Source organism: Saccopteryx leptura, chromosome 1, assembly GCF_036850995.1.
Source record: "Saccopteryx leptura isolate mSacLep1 chromosome 1, mSacLep1_pri_phased_curated, whole genome shotgun sequence".
Lineage (NCBI taxonomy): Eukaryota > Metazoa > Chordata > Mammalia > Chiroptera > Emballonuridae > Saccopteryx > Saccopteryx leptura.
The window spans coordinates 307,674,457-307,696,958 of NC_089503.1; the positions used below are offsets into that span (position 1 = coordinate 307,674,457).

Below are 22,502 nucleotides of genomic sequence, written 5' to 3' on the forward strand. Positions count from 1 at the left end.
GTAAAAAACATCATGATGGCTTCTGCCTACATGAGCCTTTTGCTCCATAACAAGTTCCTCCAAAACTTAGTTGCTTCTTTGGCTCACAACTGTGGTGAGGCTGGGTTCATCATCTGGTCTGAGCAGACCTGGGCACTCTCACAGGGCTTGCCCACGTGTGTGTCGATGGCCGCTGGCAATCAGGGTGGCCTCGCTCATGGACAGGTCTGGGTTGGGCAGGCTGTTAGCTGAGGTGGCAGGGTGACAGGGCCATGTGTCTCTCACTGGGCTTCCTCATGTAGTGGTTGCAGGATTCCAAGGGCACAAAGCAAAAGGTACGAGGGCACCACTAGAGTGAGCGTCCCAAGCAGACCAGCACGAGTTCCCAGGTGCTAAATGAAGCCTTTGCTAACACTGCTTGCTAATGTCTCACTGGCCGAAGAACATCACACAGCCACACGCAGGGGGCATGCGGGAAGGGACCACATAAGCAAGAGAAGGCCTGGAAATGTGGTTCACTGGGGTCATCGGTGTACTGGTCTACCCCTTTGGTGCATGACCCTGAGCGACTTAACTCAGAGAAGTTTCTCTGTACTTCACTTTCATTATCGTAAAGTGAAGGAACTAAAATCGATGTCCTCGGAAGCCCCTTCCTTATCAGCCTTCCTATAGTGACAATCTCTTAATGGAAACGAACCTTGAAGAGTTGACAACAAAGTGAAACTTCACGTTGAATAATATAAATATTATATATCATATATAAAATATGTACATATAAATTTTATATATTACACAAAATATTTATGTATACATATAACTTATATATAAATATAATATAAATATAAGCTTCACTTTGGAACAGAAAACCAAGGAGGAAAGTTCATAAAAAAGGAGAGGTGGCTTAGCAATCATCCGTGAGAAAAGGGCTTCAGTGACTTACCGACAGGTGAGCTCAGTGGGAGTGAGCAGTGTGCCGCCGCCCCCAGGGGAGTTCGCAAGCATTAGGGACAGACTGAGTGATGCTCCTTCTCTCAAGTCCAGCCCCACCTGGAGTGCCACGCTCTCTCTCTCGCTGGTGCTTCCTCTTAAGAGACAAGTGGAGACCAACTAGACTGTGTTCAAGAGGAGGACTTGTGGAGTCCTCAGGCTGATGCCATCAGAACTCCAGTCAGCCATCATCTCTCTTAAGAGCTGAACAACCTACCATTGTGTGAACCTGGTTTTTCAACGTCACTTTTTGTTAGAGTTGCATACTGAAGGCTTATGGATAAAAGGATATAGTGTTTGGGATTATGCTTTAAAATACTCTGGCAGCCCTGGCCTGCTGGCTCGGTGGTAGAGCGTCGGCCTGGCGTGCAGAAGTCCTGGGTTCGATTCCTGGCCAGGGCACACAGGAGAAGCTCCCATCTACTTCTCCACCCCTCCCCCTCTCCTTCCTCTCTGTCTCTCTCTTCCCCTCCCGCAGCCGAGGCTCCATTGGAGCAAAGATGGCCTGGGCGCTGGGGATGGCTCCTTGGCCTCTGCCCCAGGCGCTAAAGTGGCTCCGGTCATGACAGAGCGACGCCCCGGAGGGGCAGAGCATCGCCCCCTGGTGGGCGTGCCGGGTGGATCCTTGTCGGGCGCATGCGGGAGTCTGTCTGACTGTCTCTCCCCGTTTCCAGCTTCAGAAAAATACAAAAAAATAAAAAATAAATAAATACATAAATAAAATACTCTGGCAAACAAACACACATACAAAAGAAGGAAGGAGGGAACAGGACTGTGAGGGTATATAAGCTATCCTCTCTAGTTTTGTATATGATAGAAAATTTCCATGATAAAGGAATTTTAATCCAGAAGTCATTCACTTTAAAGGGGGGAAAATGATCGGGAAGGTAGAGGTTCTCAAAACCAGGTCTCTTGATGGTGGCAGGAAAGAACCAGGGATGTTTGACATGCAAATGAGGAATTCCTGGAGAGCTAGCCCTGTATTCAAATGTCTGCGGGGTTCCTCTGAAGTAAGAGGAAAGGCTCGCTCTATGCAGCCCCAGTGGACAACACTGGGACCAGAATGGAAATTATAGGAAGACAAGTTTAAGGGCAAAGCAAGGACCTAACAGGCAAGGTTTTTCAATTCCCCTTCTTCCACCACTTCTCCAACCTCCTCCTCTTCCATAACTTTTCATGAGCCCTGCTTCCCACCACACTAAATCATCTGAGACCCCTGGAACACCCTAGGTAGGTTCCTATTACATGCCCCTTGCCCTATACTTTCCTTGGCTAAGAATGCCCCCCCACTCCAGCTATTGAAATTCTACTCATGCTTCAAAACTCAACTCAAACACTGCCCTCTGCCCTCCAGCCCCATTGCCCTCCATCTCCCCTTTGAAGTGATAATATCTTTCAAGTGCTTAGAATACACTGGTGGCTGTTCAATGCGTGGCTTCGTGGCTTGGTGGTTTAGAAAGGGCTTATATCATCTTTACAGCTATATCTCAAAAATAAATTATATATTATTTTTTATAATGACTCCTCCTTTTCACCCCACAACACTTTGTTCCTTTATTAATGTCATAGTGGCCCCTGTGTATTGGGAACCTACTATGTGTCACACATTTTAATTCTCACACCAATCCTATGGCAAAGGCATCATAAGTGTCAGATGGGGGCCAGCTTACTGAGTGTCACACAGCAGAGGTCTAATTTGAACTCAGATTTCCCTGATTCCAAAGCTTTTAACCACTACCTATAAAATTTTTAATATGAATGTATAAAGGATATATACAGTCACCGCCAATTGAATCTATTTTCCTTTCTAACACACTGTCTAGCACATAGCAGATGCTCTATAAATATTGAGAATGGGTGGCTAGATGAACGAATGAATCCTGCATTATGACTAGCTATGCGTATGCTTCCCCCCACAGTTCCCTGTACCACAGTAAAGTTCTGAACAACTAGAATAAATAAACAGGACTAGCTCCAGTATTCCATACAGGACAGAAAAGCAGTCCTTGCAGGTAAATGTGGAGAATCAGAGAGTGGCAGGGACTTGCCAGGGTCCCCAAGAAGCCGATGGAAGAGAGAGGGGGGAGCCCACGGGGTCCCACTGTGACCTCCTCCACCAACTCAGGTTGCTCCCAGGCACTGCCAGAGTGTGGGCTTTCGGGAGATGGCCTCTCTCCTTTTCCTTTGCTGGCCCTGACCGCTGTGTGACCCCTGGGGGTGGGGTGGTAGTCCCCAGGGGAGGAAGGTTACAGCCCTGTTATGCCAGGAGGCAATAAAGTCATTTTGGTGGTAATTAGACTCCTAACCTATTTAAGTCATTTACAGCTCCCAAACAATTACCTGGTAACTCTTATCTCCCCAAGAATCCTGCAATGTTATTTGAAGGGGGTCATAAACTAAGAACCTGGTGGGGGGTTGGGGAATGAAGAGAGGAGCAAAGAAGAAAGATGGCTGCCCAAAGCTATGAAAAGGGACACATTTTAGAGCTCCATGGCAGTGTGCCTGCTCCCTTCACCAGCTGTGGGCAAGGCAGGTCTACCCCTGTGCCCTTAGTAGGAGAAAGACATTCTATCCCTAGGAGATTCTTCTCCAGAATGCTGAAATCTTAGAGCTGGAAAAGCTAAGAAGCAGCTACTAAGTATTTCCCAAAGACATAGTATCTAGTCAGTTGGTCAATATTTGAGAATCTATGTTGTTCAAAGTACTATATGAAGGTAGAAAAACAGTGATGAGCAAGGTAGATAACTTTCCTTCCGTATTGGAGCTTCTATTCCGATGAGGAGGGAAGAGACATTAATAAGAGCAGAGTAGGCAAAAATAAACATAATTTCAGACAACTATGAAGATCTCAAATGGTGATACGATCATAATAGGACAGGGACTAATTAATTTAGGGTGACCAAGCAAAGCCTCTTGTGTGATCAAGATACTTGAGCTGAGACCTAAACAATAGGAGGAAATCAGCCCTGAGTAGATCCGGGGGCAGTGTTCCATGTGTGTAGCTCAGCTCTGTAGTGGGAATAATTTGGTAGGAAGGCCAGGGTGGTGGAGCATGGTGGGTGGGAAGAGGAGAACACTACAAATGAACGCAGAAAGGTACAGCATATTCTAGCACCCAGGGATCTAGAAAACCCCATGCATCCTGCCAGTCCTGGGAATCCTTGAAAGCTTCCCTGACTGAACAGAATGAGGTTGCAGAGTCCCCATCCCTCGACTAATAATGTCAGTGATCTTAGGCTCAGTCCTCAATTTCTTCATCTGATAACTGAAAGCCATATGCCTACTTTGCAAAGATGCTGCATGGGTAAGTGACTCTGTACCTATGTAGTAAGCACAGATACAGTAAGTACCAAGTGCTCTTCTATACACTTAATAAATATTGCTCATTGAACCCTCCTAACAGCCCTAGGGGGTAGACATGATTCATATCCTTATTTTATCAATGGGAAGCAGAGGCTCAGAGAGTCTCCTACCATGTCTAACACATAGTAGATGCTAAGTGCATCACAGCTACTCTATGGTTAGATTTCAAAGTTCCTGGAAAATGTAAAGAAAATATTCTCTGTGGCCTTTGTGCTCCCTCACCCTCCTCCCAATTTTGGAACTCCAAATTGGAAGCATCTTCTCAGTAGGAAATTACTCAGTTAAACCATGTGGCACTGATAAAGACAACCCTCCTCAGAGCATGAAGACTATCATGAGGCTTGCAGCCATCCCTATTAAAATTCCAATGGCATGTTTCACAGAAATAGAAAAAAAATCCCAAAATTTGTATAAAACCTCAAAAGACCCCAAATTGTCAAAGCAATCTTTTTTTTTTTTTTTTTTTTTTTTTTTTGTATTTTTCTGAAGTTGGAAACGGGGAGGCAGTCAGACAGACTCCCGCATGCGCCTGACCGGGATCCACCAGGCATGCCCACCAGGGGGCGATGCTCCACCCACCTGGGGCATTGCTCTGTTGCAACCAGAGCCATTCTAGTGCCTGAGGCAGAGGCCATAGAGCCATCCTCAGCGCCCGGGCCAACTTTGCTCCAATGGAGCCCTGGCTGCAGGAGGGGAAGAAAGAGACAGAGAGGAAGGAGAGGGGGAGGGGTGGAGAAGCAGATGGGCTCCTCTCCTGTGTGCCCTGGCCGGAAATTGAACCTGGGATTCGTGCACGCCAGGCCGACGCTCTACCACTGAGCCAACCGGCCAGGGTCTGTCAAAGCAATCTTGAAAAAGAACAATGACCTAGAAGCATCACATTTCCTGATTTCAAGCTATACTACAAAGCTATAGTAATCAAAACAATACCATAGTAATCAAAGCAGTTTCAAAAAAGAGACACATAGACCAGTGGAACAGAATAGAGAACCCAGAAATAAACTCACACATCTATGGTAGCTAATCTATGACAAGGGTGCCAACAATACACAATGGGGAAAGGACAGTCTCTTCAATACATAGTGTTGGGGAAGGTGAGTATCCAGTGTAAAAGAATGGAGCCAAACCTGTCTCTTACATCTCTCACAAAAGTCAACTCAAAATGGACTAAAGACTTAAATTTAAGACATGAAACTATAAAACTCCTAGGAAAAAAGAAAAAACATAGGAGAAAAGCTCCTTAACATTGATTGGTCTTGTCAATAATTTTCTGGATCTAACACCAAAAATGCAGGCAACAGAAGCAAAAATACACAAGTGGGACTACATCAACCCAAAAAGCCTTGGCCCAACGAAGCAAACCATCAACAAAATGAAAAGACAACCTACAGAATAGAAGACAATATTGCAAACAATATAGCCAATAAAGGGTTAACACCCAAAAATTATAAGAAACTCTTACAAGTCTTAATAATAATAATCTAATTTAAAATTGGGCAAAGAACTTCAATAGACATTCTCCAAAGAAAAACATATAGATAGCTAACAGGTACATGAGAAAAGTGCTCAACATTCCTAATCATCACAGAAATGCTGACCAAGACCACAAGGAGATATCACCTCACACCTGTTAAAATTATTATTGCCATAAAGACAACTTATAACAAGTATTGGCGAGGACGTGGAGAAAAGGGAACCCTTATGCACAAGTGGTGGAAATGTAAATTGATACAACCATATGGAAAACAGAGGTTTTCCGTAAAATGGAAGCTCCTTGGAAAATTAAAAATAGAACTACCATGTGCTCCAGCAATCCTACTTCTGGATATGTATTCAAATGAAATAAAATCAGCCTCTCAAAGAAATATCTGCCCTCTCAAATTCATTGCAGCATTGTTCACAATAGCCAAGATATAGAAACAACCTAAGTGTCCATCTATAGATGAATGGATAAAGAAGGTATGATATAATGGAATATTATTAAGTCATAAAAAAGGAGGAAATCTTGCCATTTGCAAAAACATGGATATACCTAGTGGACATTGTGTTAAGTAAAATTAGCCAGAGAGAGAAAAACAAATACTGTCCGACCTCACTGGTACTCACTTATAGGTGAAATCTTAGAAAGTTGAACTCATAGAACCAGAGTAGAACAACGATTACCAGAAGCTGGGGGTAGGAGGACAGAAGGTGCAGAGAAAATGGGGAGAGGTTGGTCAAAGGATAAAAATTTTCAATTGTAAAATGAATAAGTTCTGGGGATCTAATGTACAGCACGGTGATATATATATAATACTCTATTGTACTTTTGAAATTTGCTAAGACCTAGATCCTGTGTTCACACAACTCTAAAAATAATAATAATAATAACTGTGTGAGTTGATAGATGTGTTAGTTAGTTTGACTGATAATCACTTCACAATGTATGTCAAACCATCACATTGTATACCTAAAATAAATACAATTTTTACTTGCGGGTTATACCTCAGAACTGCAGGGGAAAGTCTTGCCGTCAAAGGCGAGGGGACTGAGGGCCATCACATACAGTGACAGAGGTTGTGCACAACCTGTAGGACCTTGAGGAAATTTATATTTGTTTAGCCTCTGCTCAGTTCACCCTCATCACATCTCTGTGGGGTTCAGATTACAACCCCCACTGTATAGATTATGAAGAATGAGGCTCAAGTAAAAGTCTATGGTCGCCCACAGGAAGTAATAGAGCTTCAGACTCCAAAGGATGTCCTCTGACCCCGCACCAGTCAGACACTCCAGCAGCTCGGGGTGAGGGGAGCATCTAGCATTCAAGAGATCATTTCCTTGGGGGGAGGGGCATTCCTGGACTTAGGAAATAATACACCCAACCATGAGAACCAACCAGTACACTCACACCTTAACTGTGGCTTAACAGAGGGAGAAATAAGTGTATGATCTCTACTATGTTGAGAACAAGTGATTGTTATTACAAAGTGTGTGTATATATATATATGTATGTATATATATATATATATATATAACACATTTACCGTGTTAAAAATTTTTTTAACTTTTCTAAATCTCATAAAGCAAACAAGAATATTGTTGAACATTTTTCTATTTAACCTTAACCACTATCAATTTATTGAAAACGCTAATCTCTTTTAAGCTCAATTTCCCTATTATGTATCCACATCCCGAAGACGTGTGCATCTGTATTTTCACAAACCTCTAACATAGCATTGACTTCTGCTATGACCGCAGATGACAGACTGCACAGTGGTGTGCCCACCGTCCCTACAACTGTCCCCACAGCCACTAACTAGCATCTCTTTATGGTGACTGCAAATACTTGGAATGTTGAAAACGTTCATAAAGGAGCATAGGCATGGGCTGCAGCATCGGAGATGATTTACTGTTTGGTGGCTGAATCTTAATATAATTGGTTTCCTTTATAATCTTCTGTATTTAATTTCATCAATTAAAAAGAAAACCACATTATTCAGAACGAGGACCCATAGCTTCACCAGGCTGCCAGAAGAGTCCATGGTTCAGAAAAGGTAAGCACCCAGCCCCCCACCACAGGCTGCCTTGCTTCTCTTCCAGGGGCTCCACCCTCTGAAGGCCACAAAAGCCTCTGGAACACTTCTGGTTCAAGGGAGGCCCCGCATCTCTCAGCCCGCCTGCCCTGATCCTCCCTGTTTGCATTTTTTCTGCGGAGAGAAATGCCAACTTGCATAGTGCCGGCGGCTTTTACCTCTGGAACCAGTTTTCCCCGATCAGACTTGCTCTGCCCATTTACCTTGTTGAGGAGAGATTCTCTGTAGCTCGAGGGCTGATAAACTGGGATTTTTATCCCAAAGGGAAGATCAGGCCTGCAGAGTCCCTGGGTAGCAGCGAGCCCCGCTTACACACTCCACTGATACAATAGTGCTGTAAGACGGGCTCATCCTCATGGTCTCCTCCACAGCAGCAGAAAATATCACCAAGAACTTGCCTGGCGATCCTGACCAGGCGGTGGCGCTGTGGTTAGAACATCAGACTGGGATGCGGAGGACCCAGATATGAGACCTGGAGCTGGCCAGCTTGAGCGCGTGGGCTCATCTGTTTTGAGCAAAGCTCATCAAATTGGACCCAAGGTCGCTGGCTTGAGCAAGGGGTCATTCAGTCTGCAAGGAAAAACTGATGATTGATGCTTCTCATCTCTGTCTGTCTCTATCTGTCCTTCTCTCTGACTCTGTCTCTGTAAAAAAACAACAACAACACATGTCTGGTGAGTGCAAGACCAAAATTAAAGGAGGCTCATCATTTGCAGGGGAGGAAGCCTTTCCTCCTTGAACCACCTGACTCAGATCTTTGAGTCCACTGCTCTCTAGGGAGGTTTGATGTGATGCTTTACAATCCTGAGGGTCATAAGTTTCAGGTCCTATGAGGGGGCAATCATGTAGCCGTTTTGCTCTCCGTGTTACCGTGCCACGGTTCATTCTCCAGGGTGTTTCAAGGCCCTCTGAGAAGATGCAGTCCAGGCCAGAGAAAAAAGGGACCTGGGCTAGCAGTGGGAGATTCTGGGTTCTGGTCAACCTTTTGTCACCTGCTAGGTGCATCTGGACAGTGGCCCCAACACCCTCGGGCCTCAGTGTTTCCATCTGTAGAATGGCCTTGGGTACAACATCAAAAGCACTCAGTGAGTGACTCCCTAGGAGGGTGCTGCCCACAACCAGTGCTGCCTGGTCTCATGTCTGCCTTGGTTTGGTAGGACAGGTAGCCCCATTCAGGCTGCAGACCCCATAGCCTTCTGACATGGAAAGGAAGCCCTCCATGAAGGCAAGATGTCTAGGGGTCCTCAGCCAACAGGAACAGGAAGTGCAGGAGGCCCAAGGCTATGCTCAGTAACAGACACTGCCTCTTGCTGGACCTTAACCTTCTCCACAGTGAATGCTCAGGAGTGCAATGGCTGGACAGCATGTTTTTGTTTTTTAAAAAATTACCAAGCTGTTTTCCAGAGTGGCTGCACCACTTTACATTCTCACCAGGAGCATGTGAGTGAGCCAGTTTCTCCACAATCTAAGCAACACTTGGTATCGTCACCATTTTTTATTTTAGCCATCATGATAGGAATGTAGTGGTATCTCATTGTGGTCTTAATTTGCATTTCTCTAATAGCTGATGATGTGCTTATTTGCCATCTGTGTATCTTAAACAAAATCTCTGTCAGATTTTTTTGGCCACGTTCTCACATTCTTATTTAATTGTTTGTTTGTTTTACTTTTGATTTTTGAGAATTCTTTATTTTTTTTATTTTTTTTATTATAGTTTACATTCAATGTTATTTTATATTAGTTTCAGGTGTGTAGCCTAGTGGTTAGACAATCCTGTACTTTACAAAGTATTCCCCTGATATTTCCAGTACCCACCTGGCACCATACACAGTTATTACAATGTTATTGACCACGTTTCCTGTGCTGTACTTTACACCCCATGACTATTCTGTAACTGCCGATCTGTACTTCTCAGTCCCTTCACCTTTTTCACCCCATCCTCCAACCACATTCCCATCTGGCAGCCATCAGTCTGTTCTCTGTATCTATGAGTCTGTTTCTATTTTGTTTTCTCATTTATAGATATTATTCTTTCCCAAGTGCCCATCAATAGACAAATGGATAAAAAGGCTGTGGTACATATATAAACAATGGAATATTACATGGCCATAAAAAAGAATGAAATCTTACCATTTGCAACAGCATGGATAGATCTACAGGGTATTATGCTAAATGAAATGAGGCACTCAGAGAATTTTTTATATACTGATATATTTTAGATAATGGCCCTTTTTCAAATGTGTGGATTATAGATATTTTCACCTGCTCTGTAGGTTATCTTTTCATTCTGACAACAAGGTTTTCACAGAGCAATAGTTATTAATTTTGATAGAGTGTAATCTATTATTTTCATTGTGAAGTCTTTTTAATGTCAAGTCTAAGATTATTTTCCTAGTTGTAGATTCCAAAATTTCTGTTTTTTCTAAAAGTTTTATAGTTTTGGGTTTTACATTTATATATTTTTATTAAGTGAGAGGGTGAGATGCAGGGAAGCAGAGAGACAGACTCCAGCATGTGCCTGGGCAGGGATCCACCCAGCAAGCCCACTAGGGGGCAATGCTCTGCCCATCTGGGGCTGCTGCTCTGTTGCTCAGCAACCATAGCACCAGAGGTGAGGCCATGGAGCCATGCTCAGTGCTCAGGTACAACTGGTTCAAACCACTTGAGCCATGGCTGCAGGAGAGGGAAAGAGAGAAAGGAAGGGAGGGGGAGGGGAGGGAGGGGAGGGAGGGGAGGAGGGGAGGGGAGGAGGGGAGGGGAGGAGGGGAGGGGAGGGGAGGAGGGGAGGGGAGGGAGGGGAGGGGAAGGGAAGGGAAGGGAAGGGAAGGGAAGGGAAGGGAAGGGAAGGGAAGCAGATGGTCACTTCTCCTGTGTGCCTTTACCAAGAATCAAATCTGGGACTTCCACATGCTGGGCTGATACTGTATCAATGAGCCAACTGGCCAGGGCCACATTTTTACATTTAAATCCATGATGCATTTGAAATTAACTTTTGTATTGGGTATCAGACATGAGTTGAGTTGAGGTTCAGATATTGCCTGTGGATGCCCAATTGCTCCAGCAGCAGCATTTGTTGAAGGGCTCTCTTTTCTCCATTCAATGGCTTTTGTACCTTTATTGAAAATCTGTTGGGCATATTTGTGTTTGACTCTTTCTGGGCTCTATATTCCACTCCATTGATCTAAGTGTATTTCTCCACTAGTTCTATACAGTCTTTGTTATTGTGGCTATGTAGCGAGTCTTGTAGTTAAGTAGGCTGATTTCTTCCTTTCTATTCATCTTTAAAATTGCTTTATCTCTCCTCATTTCTTTTAGAATAATAATCTTACCTATAGCTCCAAAAAAAAAAAAAAAAAAGCTTTGCAAATATTTTGATTGGAATCTTGTTACACTTGAATTTGGGAGGAATTGACCAGTTTACTATGTCAAGTCTTCCAACCTGTGAACACAATATGAATCTTAAGGTATTTACATCTCCTTGAAGTTCTTTCATCAACATTGTATAGGTTTTAGCACACAAATCCTTTACAAGTCTTGTCAGATTTACACCAAGTATTTCTCTCTTCTCTTTTGAGAGATTTAAATTATATTCTATTTTAAATTTTGGTATATACATGTTTACTGCTAGTATACAGAAATACAATTGATTTTGGTACGTTCATCTTGTATGCTGTGAATTTGCTGGACTCACTTATTAGTTCTAGGAGTTGTAGATTCCTTGGGATTTTATAGCAGTAAATTGAACAAGAGCCGTGAGAACAAACATTTTTGCCTTGTTCCTGATCTTAAAGGGAAAGTATTCATTCTTTCAATGATTAAGTGTAATGTTAACTGTATATTTTTTTACAGATGCTCTTCACCATATTGAGGATGTTATCCCCTATTTCTGTTTGTTTGTTTTTCTAACAGAGACAGAGAGAGAGAGTCAGAGAGAGGGATAGATAGGGACAGACAGACAGGAATGGAGAGAGATGGAAGCATCAATCATTAGTTTTTTGTTGCAACACTTTAGTTGTTCATTGATTGCTTTCTCATATGTGCCTTGACCATGGGACTACAGCAGACCAAGTAACCCCTTGCTCAAGCCAGAGACCTTGGGTCCAAGCTGGTGAGCTTTTTGCTCAAACTAAATGAGCCCACGCTCAAGCTGGCGACCTCAGGGTCTTGAACCTGGGTCTTCCACATCCCAGTCCGACGCTCTATCCACTGCGCCACTGCGTGGTAAGGCTGTTTTTATTTTTTTGAGAGTTTTATATGAATGCTTTTTTTCAAATGCTTTTTCTGCATTGATTAACATGATCACATGATTTTTCTTGTTTAGGCTATTCATATGGTGGGTGACAATGGCTGATTTCTAAATATTAAACCAGCTTTGCATCCCTAGAATAAATTCCACTTGGTCATAGCATAATTTTTTTATATATCCCTGAATTCTATTTGCTTATATTTCATTAAGGATTTTTGCATCTACGTTCATGAGAAAACCTGACTTGTAGTTTACTTTTTAATACTGTGTTTTTCATTTACTCAAGCAATCTTTGTTTTTCAGTTGGTATGTTTAGGGCATTACAGTTAATATAAATATTGTTACATTAGGGTATGAGTCTGTCACTGAATTTTTTTCTCTTTGTTCTCTGTTTCTTTTTTCTCTGTTTTCTTTTTCCTTTCATTTGTGGGCCATTTGCACATACTTTAGAATTCCATTTTGATTTTGCTATAGTATTTCTTAGTGTGCCTCAGTATATCTTTTTTATTGCTTGCTCTATATATCTTATCACTGACATCAGCTTCTTCAACATAGACTAATTAGCATGAAAATGGGAACAACTATTGGTATCAAAACTATTTTTAGCACTTATTATATGCTGAGCGCTGTGAAAATTGCTTTACCTTCACTATGTTATTTAATTCTTAAAATAACTCAATGAATGCTAAGTGAAATAAGTCAGACAGACAAATACTGCGTGATCTCACATATCTGTGGAACATTTAAAAGGCCAAACCCAGAGAAATGGAAGTAGAATGAGGTTGCCAGGGGCTGAGGGGTAGAAATAGGGGACATTGGTCAAAGAGTATAAACTTCTGGTTATAGGGTGAGTGGATTCTGGAAATCTAATGTACAGTATGGTGACTATAGTTAACTACCATATTATATACTTGGAAGTTGCTAACAGAGTAGATCTTAAATGTTCTCACACAACAAAATTGATTAACATGCGAGATGACGGAGGTGCTAACTGACCTAATGGTGGAAGTCATTTTGCAAAATATACACGTGTCAAATCGTCATGGGTCTACCTTGAGCTTACACGAAGTTAAGTTAATGGTACTAAGTGTGCCTGGTACTGTACCACACTCTGAACTTAGAAGGTGTGACACGTGGCCTTCAGGAAATGTGACATGTCATTGGGGAAACAGTCCATGAAACAGGTAACGCAAAGTAAAGGTCTAAAAGTGTTGTTGCAAAGTTAATTCTACCAAAGTGCCGTGAAGGATGAGAAGTGAGTGAATGCTTTGAGGGGTCCGAAAAGGTTTCACAAAGGTGGGGTAGATTCATAACTGCAGAGAGAGAGAGAAATGGAGGTCTGGCTTTCCAGGAGGGGGCTAGCATGAACAAAATTCCCCAGGCGACGAGGGGAGGCAGTGGGGAGCGGCAGCTGACCCTGCTGGAACAAAGCGTCGGGCAGCAGCTGGGTATGAAATCCCAGAACTCTGATTCTCCAGGCTTGGGTCCTGCTTGAAATTTTCCTAACGATGCAATCCAGCCCAGGACAAAGTTGTCTTCTTATCCAGCATGTAATCTCTGAAACTGCATGTAAGGCCCTAAAGCAAAGTTCAGTTTCGACTTTCAGATGACCCCCAGGAATGACACATCCATTCATTCAGCAGAGCTCGCTGAGCACCTACTTGGTGCCAGAAGCTGCACTGGTGCCAGGGATTCAGCAGCGAATGACAGAGACAAGGCCACTGTGCTCTTCGAGCTTGCTTTTCTGTAGGGCAGTCAGATCATATACAACTCCCTACACCGTTCTATTAATTTCTTAATTGTCATCGAGCTGTGTACACAAAGGTGAGTGTGGACTGCGGGGCTCAGGGCAATAAGATGGAATATGAAGCTTCTGGCAAAACCAGGGCAGAAATCAGAGAGGGAGGCGACCGCTACCTCCAAGTGGCTGAATGCTTTCTTAAGGGGCAAGGAGAGGCCTGTAGGACACTCCTCCTGCATTCCTGAGTCGCCATCGATCATAGAAACCAGTAACAGAAGCCACTTCAGGGATTATCGGACAGGTTACAAATGCAGACCATCTCAGGGATAACAGTGTGTTGGAGAGGAAAGCTCTGGCCCAGGAGCTTCTGAGAGGTTCTGGGTTTCAGTGTGAGGTGGGCCACCAACGTAAGCAAGTCATCTAACCACAGCTTGAGGGCCTGCCCAAGAGGTGGGCATTCTTCAAGATCCATGTGTCTAGACTCTAGAGTATGTTCTGTTGAACACAGTTGCCCTGCAGTATCTGAATAGGGGCTCTATTTAAGAACAAAACAGAAGTTCTTTGTTTATTATTTTTTATTTGCAGGACTTCTCAGAGCCTTGAATTTGCTGATATGCATATGGCTTTCTAATGCTTCATAACCTTATTTAACTAAGAACATTTTTTTTTCTAAGGATTCATATTAATATTTTCCCCCACACAGTTAGGAAGACATCCACTCCCTCCCCCAACCCTGGCTTAACCTCTCTTACTGGACAAGCCAATGAGCCTTGACAAAGAGGCTTATTTTCAAGGTACATTAGGTGTGATCTAGGACAGCCTCCTCTCCCTAATGCATTTCCTCCATTCCATCCCTAACAACTGATCCCTCAGCCCCTGCTTGAATGCCTCTGTCCACAAGGCACTCATTACCAATAAGGTAGCCCATCCCCACTGTGGGAGGTAAGATTCTCTCCAGAGCCCTCCTTAGGCTAAGCTGAAATTCACCTCCCTGATTCATTCATCTATTGATAACGGCTAGCATTTATTGAACTCCAACTCTATATGTGCCAGCCTCTGTGCTAAGTATTTTTATTTACAACCTCAACAAAATCTCTCAAGCACCTGCGAGGGTGGCATGTGCCTCATCTACAACTGAGGGAGCTGGTTTGGGAGAAAGTGCATTATTCTTCCATGCTCATGCAGCTAATAAGAAGCAGACTGAAGACTCAAATCATGATGGTCTGACCTAATGGCCAAGAACTGCGATGTGTCTAACCACTGCACTGCCCTTCCCCCTCACAAAGCTCTGTCCTTGGGGCCCCATCCACATCTGTGGGTCCTTTCTACGTGTCAGGCTCCATTCTGATGTTTGCATGCATATAATCCTGATAGCGCCTGACCTGTGGTGGCACAGTGGATATAATCCTGATAGCAGCCTGTAAAGAAGGGTCTACAATCATCCCTAGTGCACAGGTGAAACGGTGAGCAATCAGGTACCCAAGCTGCACAGGTACCAGGTAGCAGAGGTGAGGTTAGAACCCAGGCCATCTGGCTCCAGAACCCATTGTGTTGGCCACCACTCTGTGCCCCTGTGTCTCTGTCGCTTTCCACACCCCATCCTGCACGTGCTGAAAGGGCTGTGTCTCTAGACTTTGCCTTCCCCAGTTCACGGTCCCCTGGCCCCTCGTGTTCCCGCCCAGGGCTAGGTCTCCAGATCCCTCTCTCTACTTGCCATTCTCCTGTGGGAACTTCCAGGGATTCTGTGAAAAAAGCCATTGCTAAGGCCCCAGAGTGGGGAAAGGTCAAGGAATCAGGCCTGAGGACAAGAACATAACACAAATCGCTGCAAAGCGGGGGCTTGCTAAGCCTGAATCCACAGGGAAGTTGAGGGCATCTGGAAGAAACTCCAGCATTCACAAGTTGGCTCGGTGGGAGAATCCCCATTGTCCTGATTCACAGATGGAGACAGGGCTGCCCAGAGGTCCTGGAACAGGCTCAAACCACACAGCAAGTGACGAGTTCAGAATGCAGGCCCAGGTCCATCTGCCTCCGTGGCATTTGCCCTCTTCCACCCCACTCTGCAACCCCCAGAGACACGGTTCCTCACGTCAGCTGTGTCTTGGAGCCCTTTGCTGGCCTTGAGCCAAGCTCTATGAAAGGCACCAGGAGACTGGAGGGCCCTCTGGGATGAGCAGCCTGCTGGGTTTGGTGGGTGGGGGAGGGAGGAGTGAGAGCATCCACCAGCCAGAGCGCCAGACACGGGCAGCCAGCACTGGCATGCTACCAGCACAACTTCTTTTACAACAGGAAAACGCTCTCCGAAATGACTCACTCAAGGAGGTGTCTATAAAGAGTTCTGTGAAACTGAATTTCGGGGCATGACACGTACATAAAGCCAGTGTGGGCCTGGCAGGCCTACAACACAAACGAGGCAGAATCGGGGCACAGAGCGTGGGCTGAGGGATTAGATCAGAGGCTGGGGCCAGAGCATCCTCCCAGGTGTGCTCAGCAGGTCCCGGCCTAGGCCTCCACGGCAGAGGTAGACTGCGGGCTCTGACCTGATGGAGAAGCCAGGAGGTGGCAAGCGGGATCTGAGTTCCAAATCTGCTAACCCTCTGAAATAGACGGTGGTGATTCCCTTGTGTGTTCATTCACTCAGCATTATTAACACGGGTATTTGCCTAGGAGAGTTGCTGTGAGGACTGAGGAAATAGGGGGTTGGGACCTGCTTCACCACGGGCGGAATGTTTCACACGCGGTGGGGCGGCTGTCGGGACTGGGGAAGCCACTCCAGCACCGCAGCCATCCCCCCTCCCTGGTGTGACCACTGGGGTCGAGCAGTACTGAGGTAGCCACGCTGAACCCTGACCGTGTGAAGCCACCCTGCTGTCATGTGCTGGCGGGCAACTCACTGACCCTCAGCCTCCTTATCTGGAAGACGAAGGGAGGGCAGTGGATTCCAGCACAGGTCCCAGCCTCAGATTCCCCAGTGGCTGGGGCAGGGGTTCTAAACATTTTCTATAAAGGGCCAGGTAATAAATATTTTAGGCTTTACAGGCCTTATGGTCTCTGTAGCAACAACTTACCTCTGCTGTTTTAGCATAAAATTAGCCAGAGACATTGTGTAAATGAATGGGTGTGGCTGTGTTCCAATAAAACTTTATTTACAAACACAGGCAATGGGCAGGATTTCTCTCATAGACCCTCAGAGTTTAGGAGAAAAGACGGCAAAAAGTATTGTGCCCGAGAGAAGGAAGGGTATGGGCATGCTCCAAGGAGGATGCATGCTGGGTTCTTTGTCTAGCTCCCATACATTTCCTTGGGTTCAGGAAATAGCAGGCTTCCTTTCAAACTACCCAATCTCTTTCCTGGCTTTTCCCAGGCTTGTGGTTCTGCCCTCCCCCTATTCAATCTCTTTCCTGGATTTTCTGGGGCTTGTGCCCTACCCCTGTCTGATCTTTTTCCCAGGCTTCACCCTCCCCCTTCTATGGTCACCATTTTTTACTCCTACTGCACATGTCTCGTTGCACTAGTTCGTTATTTGACTACTACTGAGCATGCACTCAGTAAAAGGACCTACCCCGTGCCATCTACCACACCTGCACTCAGTGAAAGGAATTTCTCCACAGTGTTTCCTCTCCCCATTAACATCATGAACAATGCCAGTTACCCACCCCTTCACCCCTGCCCTAGCTGGCTGCTCCATTTGTTCTCTCCTCTTTTGTTAATTCACTAACTGCCCACTCTAACATACCCCCTTCAAGAATTCTGGACCCTTGTAAGGTACAAAGATATATGAGGTCTCATCTTCTATAGCTTCTCCCAGCTGCTAAGGGGCACAGTTCTGCCTATCCCTGGGCCCACAGATTCTTGCTATCTGCTGGAGGAAGAAGGGAGACAGGAGAGGAAGGGAGAAGGTCATCTTTTGTTTCCCCGTTTTGTAAAGGGCCCTAAAATTACTGCTGGATTCTTATGGTGATAAGCAAGATTTGAACACTGAGGTTTCTGTTGCTAGCCACTTTGACCACTCCACCAAATCTGTCTTGCCATTGACATGGATTCATTGAGTAACCCAGTTAGGACCTGTAACAAGCACCTTCCTTCTTCAGACACTGGGAAATTTCTCCCACACTCCAGGTCTCATTCTTCCATCTATAAATGCACTTACCAAAGGCCTCTTCTAGGGTGAGAGCCATCAGCAGCTGGGTGGTATCCAGATGAACAGCCTCGGACCATTGGTACCCAAATCTGCCTCCTCTGAAGGTAGAAACTGGGACTAAGAGAAGTTAAGAAACTTACCTGGGGTCACAGAGCTAGGAAGTTTCCAGGCTGAACCACTCCCATCTTCCCCAGAATAATCCCAAGGTCCCCATCAGGCCTACTTGGCTGAGTCCTGGGAAGGTAGAAGACCCCACCAGAGAAAAGAGAATGATGCCAAAGGGAAGACCAGGGAGTTTTGTTCATTGCTCAACTTTGTGTCAGGCTATGATCTCAGTTACAGGAGGTGTTGCCTCCCCGGGGACAGATGGGGAATCGGGCCCAGAGAGATAGAGGGACTTGCCAAGGAAACAGCCAATAACAGGAACTAAGGATGTGAACCTAGGCCTGTCAGGTACCACATAGCACGATGACTTGGTAGACTTCTCTGGCCACACTCTGCCCTTCCTTTACATGTCCAAACTAGAACAGAAGTCATACAAGTGAGTCCAAGAAAGTGGCACCCCACCCCAGTGTCTGTCTTGGGGGCACCCCCCGAGCCCACAGGTTTTCCTTAGTCCGATCCGAGAACCATCGGCAATTGCCCTCCTCATTCAGACCCTGAGCAGCCTCTGCGTCTGACATGCCAGCTGGTTTCAGCACCCAAGGAGGGTTATCAGCTGCCAGGAAATGCCTGGAGGTCTTGAACTTCTGAACTCCTCGCTCACCTCTACCTGAACCCAGTGAAATAGCCTCTTTGCTGTTATTACTTTATAGCCTTGATTGTAAATTCTTTCCTGATTCCACTTTATGGCTGTAGAATAAAAGCATGTGCCTGGGGCGTAGCTCTGGTGGAAAGCACCGTAAGGCTGTGAAGAGGTGCCGTCACAGGTGGGAGGAGGGCTGAGCTCAGCGTGGAGGGGCGAGCGGAGCATCCCAGGGCTCCCTCGGGCCCAGGTCCCTGGGGCTCCGCGATGCCCGTGGCCAAGACCAGGCAGGTTCACACTGGTTTCGGGCAGATGGTAGAAAACTGCGGAGCCAGAAAAGGTTGGGCCATTCGTTTAGTAAAGTCTCACAACGGTGGACAAGCACACAGGCAGGGGAAACTGCCTCTCAGGCAAATAAACAGCAAAATGGCTCCTCACAGCGGTGGGCAGGCAATCCGGGCATCTGCAATCCCCATCTCTCTGGAGCGCAAGCACCCATAGCTTTATGTGGGCCCTGCACACACGGTGCTGCCACGTGCTCACACACCAATCAGGCAAAGGGCCCGCAGCCGGTAAACCAGGGAGCAAGCCTAACACAGCTGCCCCACAGGCCCTCATGGGAGCCTCATGGGATCCTCACCTGTCCTGGGAGAGCAAGGATCACCCTCCCCGCTTTGCAGACATGCTCCTTCATCACACAGCTGCTCATGGAGCACTGCTCCATGCCCTCTGTTAACGGAGGGTGCGTAAGACTCACCCCTGCTGCCACAGTCCTCTGCGTGGAGGGCCTCGGGTGGGCACCTACTCCCAGCCCTGCCGCCCCTCACACCTGTGGACTGAGCCTGGAAGGAGACGCAGGGCCTGTGTGGCCCTGCCCCTTCCTCTTGCCAGTCTCCTGGGAGCCGCATGCTCACAGGTGGTAGAGTCCCCTCAGTCCTCCTCAGGGACCCCATCCACGGAGGGGTGGGGGCAGGGCAGAGCACCCAGGTGGCCTGTCAGACCCGGGTCTCAGACTAAACCACATTCTCCAGGCAAAGCTCCATCAGTCATAAAAATGCTATTCTGGCTGCATCTGCCTTCCTCCTTTATCCTTCAACGAGCAGAGGACAGCTAGGGGACGCAGGGCCCAACAGGAGCGCAGGGCCCCTCCGCGTGACAGTTGTTTGTCCCTGCCTGATTCAGCCATAATTTCTAAAACTCCTCGGTTATACAGTCTTCGGAGACCCTGACTTGCAACATAACCAAGACTGACAGCAATGACGTGACCCAGGGCAGAGGAGTGGGGACGGAGAGGCGGCCAGAGAGACCCAGAGAGCACAGCGAGGCCATGTTCAAGGCTGCGGCTGTGGAGGTGGGAGCAGAAGGAATGAGTTCCGCTGAAGATTCCGGGACCCGGTTCTGCCTCCACTCCAATCCTCACTGGCTGGCCCCCTTCATCACCCACCTTCAGCCGTCTGGACCTCAGTTTCCTCCCTCGTCTGTGGAATGGGTGGAGACCGAACCTGAGAGTCTTGTGAGATCGTGCCAGCACTAAGGTGGAGATTCTAGGTCTGTTTCTTCGGCCTACAGTTCTAACCCGGGCTGCACGTCAGAACCTCGGGGGGGCTTCCGTCAACCCTGAAGCCCAGCAGTTTTTACTGCTGTGCTATAACGGCGCCCAATTTCAAAGTGGGTAACTTGGCTTTGAAGCCAGGAACAGCAGGACAGAAGCTGAAAGCTACGCAGAAATGATGCCAGGAGACTTCCTCGTGTAAGGAAAAAAGATAAAATAAATATCGGCACCGTGCTTCAGAGTTGGGTTTTGAAAGCAGACAGACCTACCTGAACCCCACATCCTGCCTCCCAACTCACCAGGAAAGACAGACCCCTCCCTATCTCAAAATGTGACATCTGGGATGTGGGCAGAGTTCAAACCTCCTGCATTAAGATTGTTGTGGGGATTACGTCAAAGGCCCCTGCCTGGCAAATAATAAGCATTCATAAATGTTAGCTTCTATTATTAACCACAAACCCTGTTCCTGGGGCAGGTGAGAGACAGTGTGGTCAAGCACATGGGCTCGGGAGCAGCTCTGCCTGAGTCCACAGCCTGCTTCACGCACCTGCTGGCTGTATGTTCTTGGTGAGTCACCTCCCTCCTCTACACTGTGGGGAAACTGATGTTGTCCTGGTGTTGCGACGGTTGAATTAAGAAGTAATGCAGTATGAAGTGACGACAGGTTTTCAGCATATGCTTATTTTCTATCTCTTGTTCTCCAGCAGTGGGTCCCAAGGTGCTGGCTGGATAGAGCTGGGTGGTGGTGGCATCCCACCCCAGCGTGGGTGGGCGTCAGATGGCCTAAGCTCCGCTCTGGGTCTGTCTGTGGCTGGGCCCGAGCACCTGCTTTCCTGCCCTGCCAACCGCGAGGGTTGAGAAGAGTGATGTGAAAGCACTGCGTAGACATGGAATTCGTTTTCCAGGCACAGACCAAGGCCAGGGAGGGGACCAGAGCGCCCAGACCCACTGGGGAAATCCAGTCTGTGGCTTTGGCCCCGGCACGAGCGAGCATACTGAGTCACAAACTCGCCACACCAGGTTCAACATCAAAACCTTCCTCTTCGAGGTGGAGCTCCTCCTTCTGTCTGTCTCAGGGTCCAGGAGGAAAAGGAGAGAGGCCCTGGATTCAGACCCGCACTGTGTCCGAGCCCCGCCACTTGTAAGTAACGCCCTGCTCCTCGTGGGCCACAGTTTCCCCGTCTGTAAGAAAAGAACAGGTCCCCAGGGCAGAGATTCGAGTGACACCATGTCTTGTGAAATCTTTCAGAAATCCTGAGATAAGCCTCTTCCCTTGCTTGGCATGGGATCTTAGGGAAACTACTTCATCTTGCACAACCTCAGTTTCTCCATCAGTAAAATGGTTATGATGATATGTACCTCATGAGTATTGTTAAAATTAAATGAAATAATCTGAATAAACACTTAGTTCACTGCCTGGCACATAGTAACTGCTCAATTCACAGGCAATAGTTACTGTCGCTGTGGTTTGTCAGCTTTTGGTGCAATGCATCCAAGGCCTTCAAGGGGGCTCAGCCTCCAGCACCCCCTGGGTCAGTGCCCCCAGCACCTGGGAATGGAGCCATTGTAAGACAACGGAACCCGTGGCTTAGACTGACTCACTGTTCGGCCTGGCTGGACATAGTACCGCCACACAGCTTTTTTTTTTTTTTTTTTTTTAATCTTACCTCACAAATCAATAACTGCTCACCTTGGGGGAGTTTTAATTAGTTAACGCCTGCTGAGAGCTCTGCTGATAAACTAGCCTGCTGTTAATGCTAAGTGTCTCCTTGTGGTTGCTATTTTTATTATTGCTGTGGTTGTTACGAAATCCTCGTTTCCTGAGCCACACAGCCAGCTTTAGAAAACAGACCTTGGACTTGCACTGCTTCCCAAACACTTAGGGAACGGGGTCCTTCGGAACAGCCCAGCCTCCCGTGTTTTAACCCGGGCAGTGGAGGCTCAGAGCCCATGGACATCATCACTAGGCTTGCCAGCCCACACCACCTGAGTTTATTCAAGCGTGCTCCTCTGAGGTCTTTCTGCTTTGATCGGCCCACCGCTGGGAAGTCCTCAGAGGCCATCAGTTAAAATCTCTTCCCGAGAAGGACAGTTTCAAGTCCTGTTGGTCCAGCACAGACATCTTTATGGAATGCGAGCAGAGACCTCGAGGCCCCTCTCCATTAGCATGCGAGCT

The 22,502-nt window shown here is 46.5% G+C and overlaps 1 protein-coding gene across 1 annotated transcript in view; it reads left to right on the forward strand.

Moving 5' to 3' along the window:
- The window catches only part of ISX (intestine specific homeobox), a 40,982-nt gene that overhangs the window by 17,693 nt on the left and 787 nt on the right, over positions 1-22,502 (forward strand). Inside the window, exons 4-5 of the mRNA XM_066358251.1 lie at positions 20,802-20,893; positions 21,403-21,467. Of these exons, the coding sequence (XP_066214348.1) occupies positions 20,802-20,893; positions 21,403-21,467 (157 nt within the window). The remainder of the gene's footprint in view (positions 1-20,801; positions 20,894-21,402; positions 21,468-22,502) is intronic.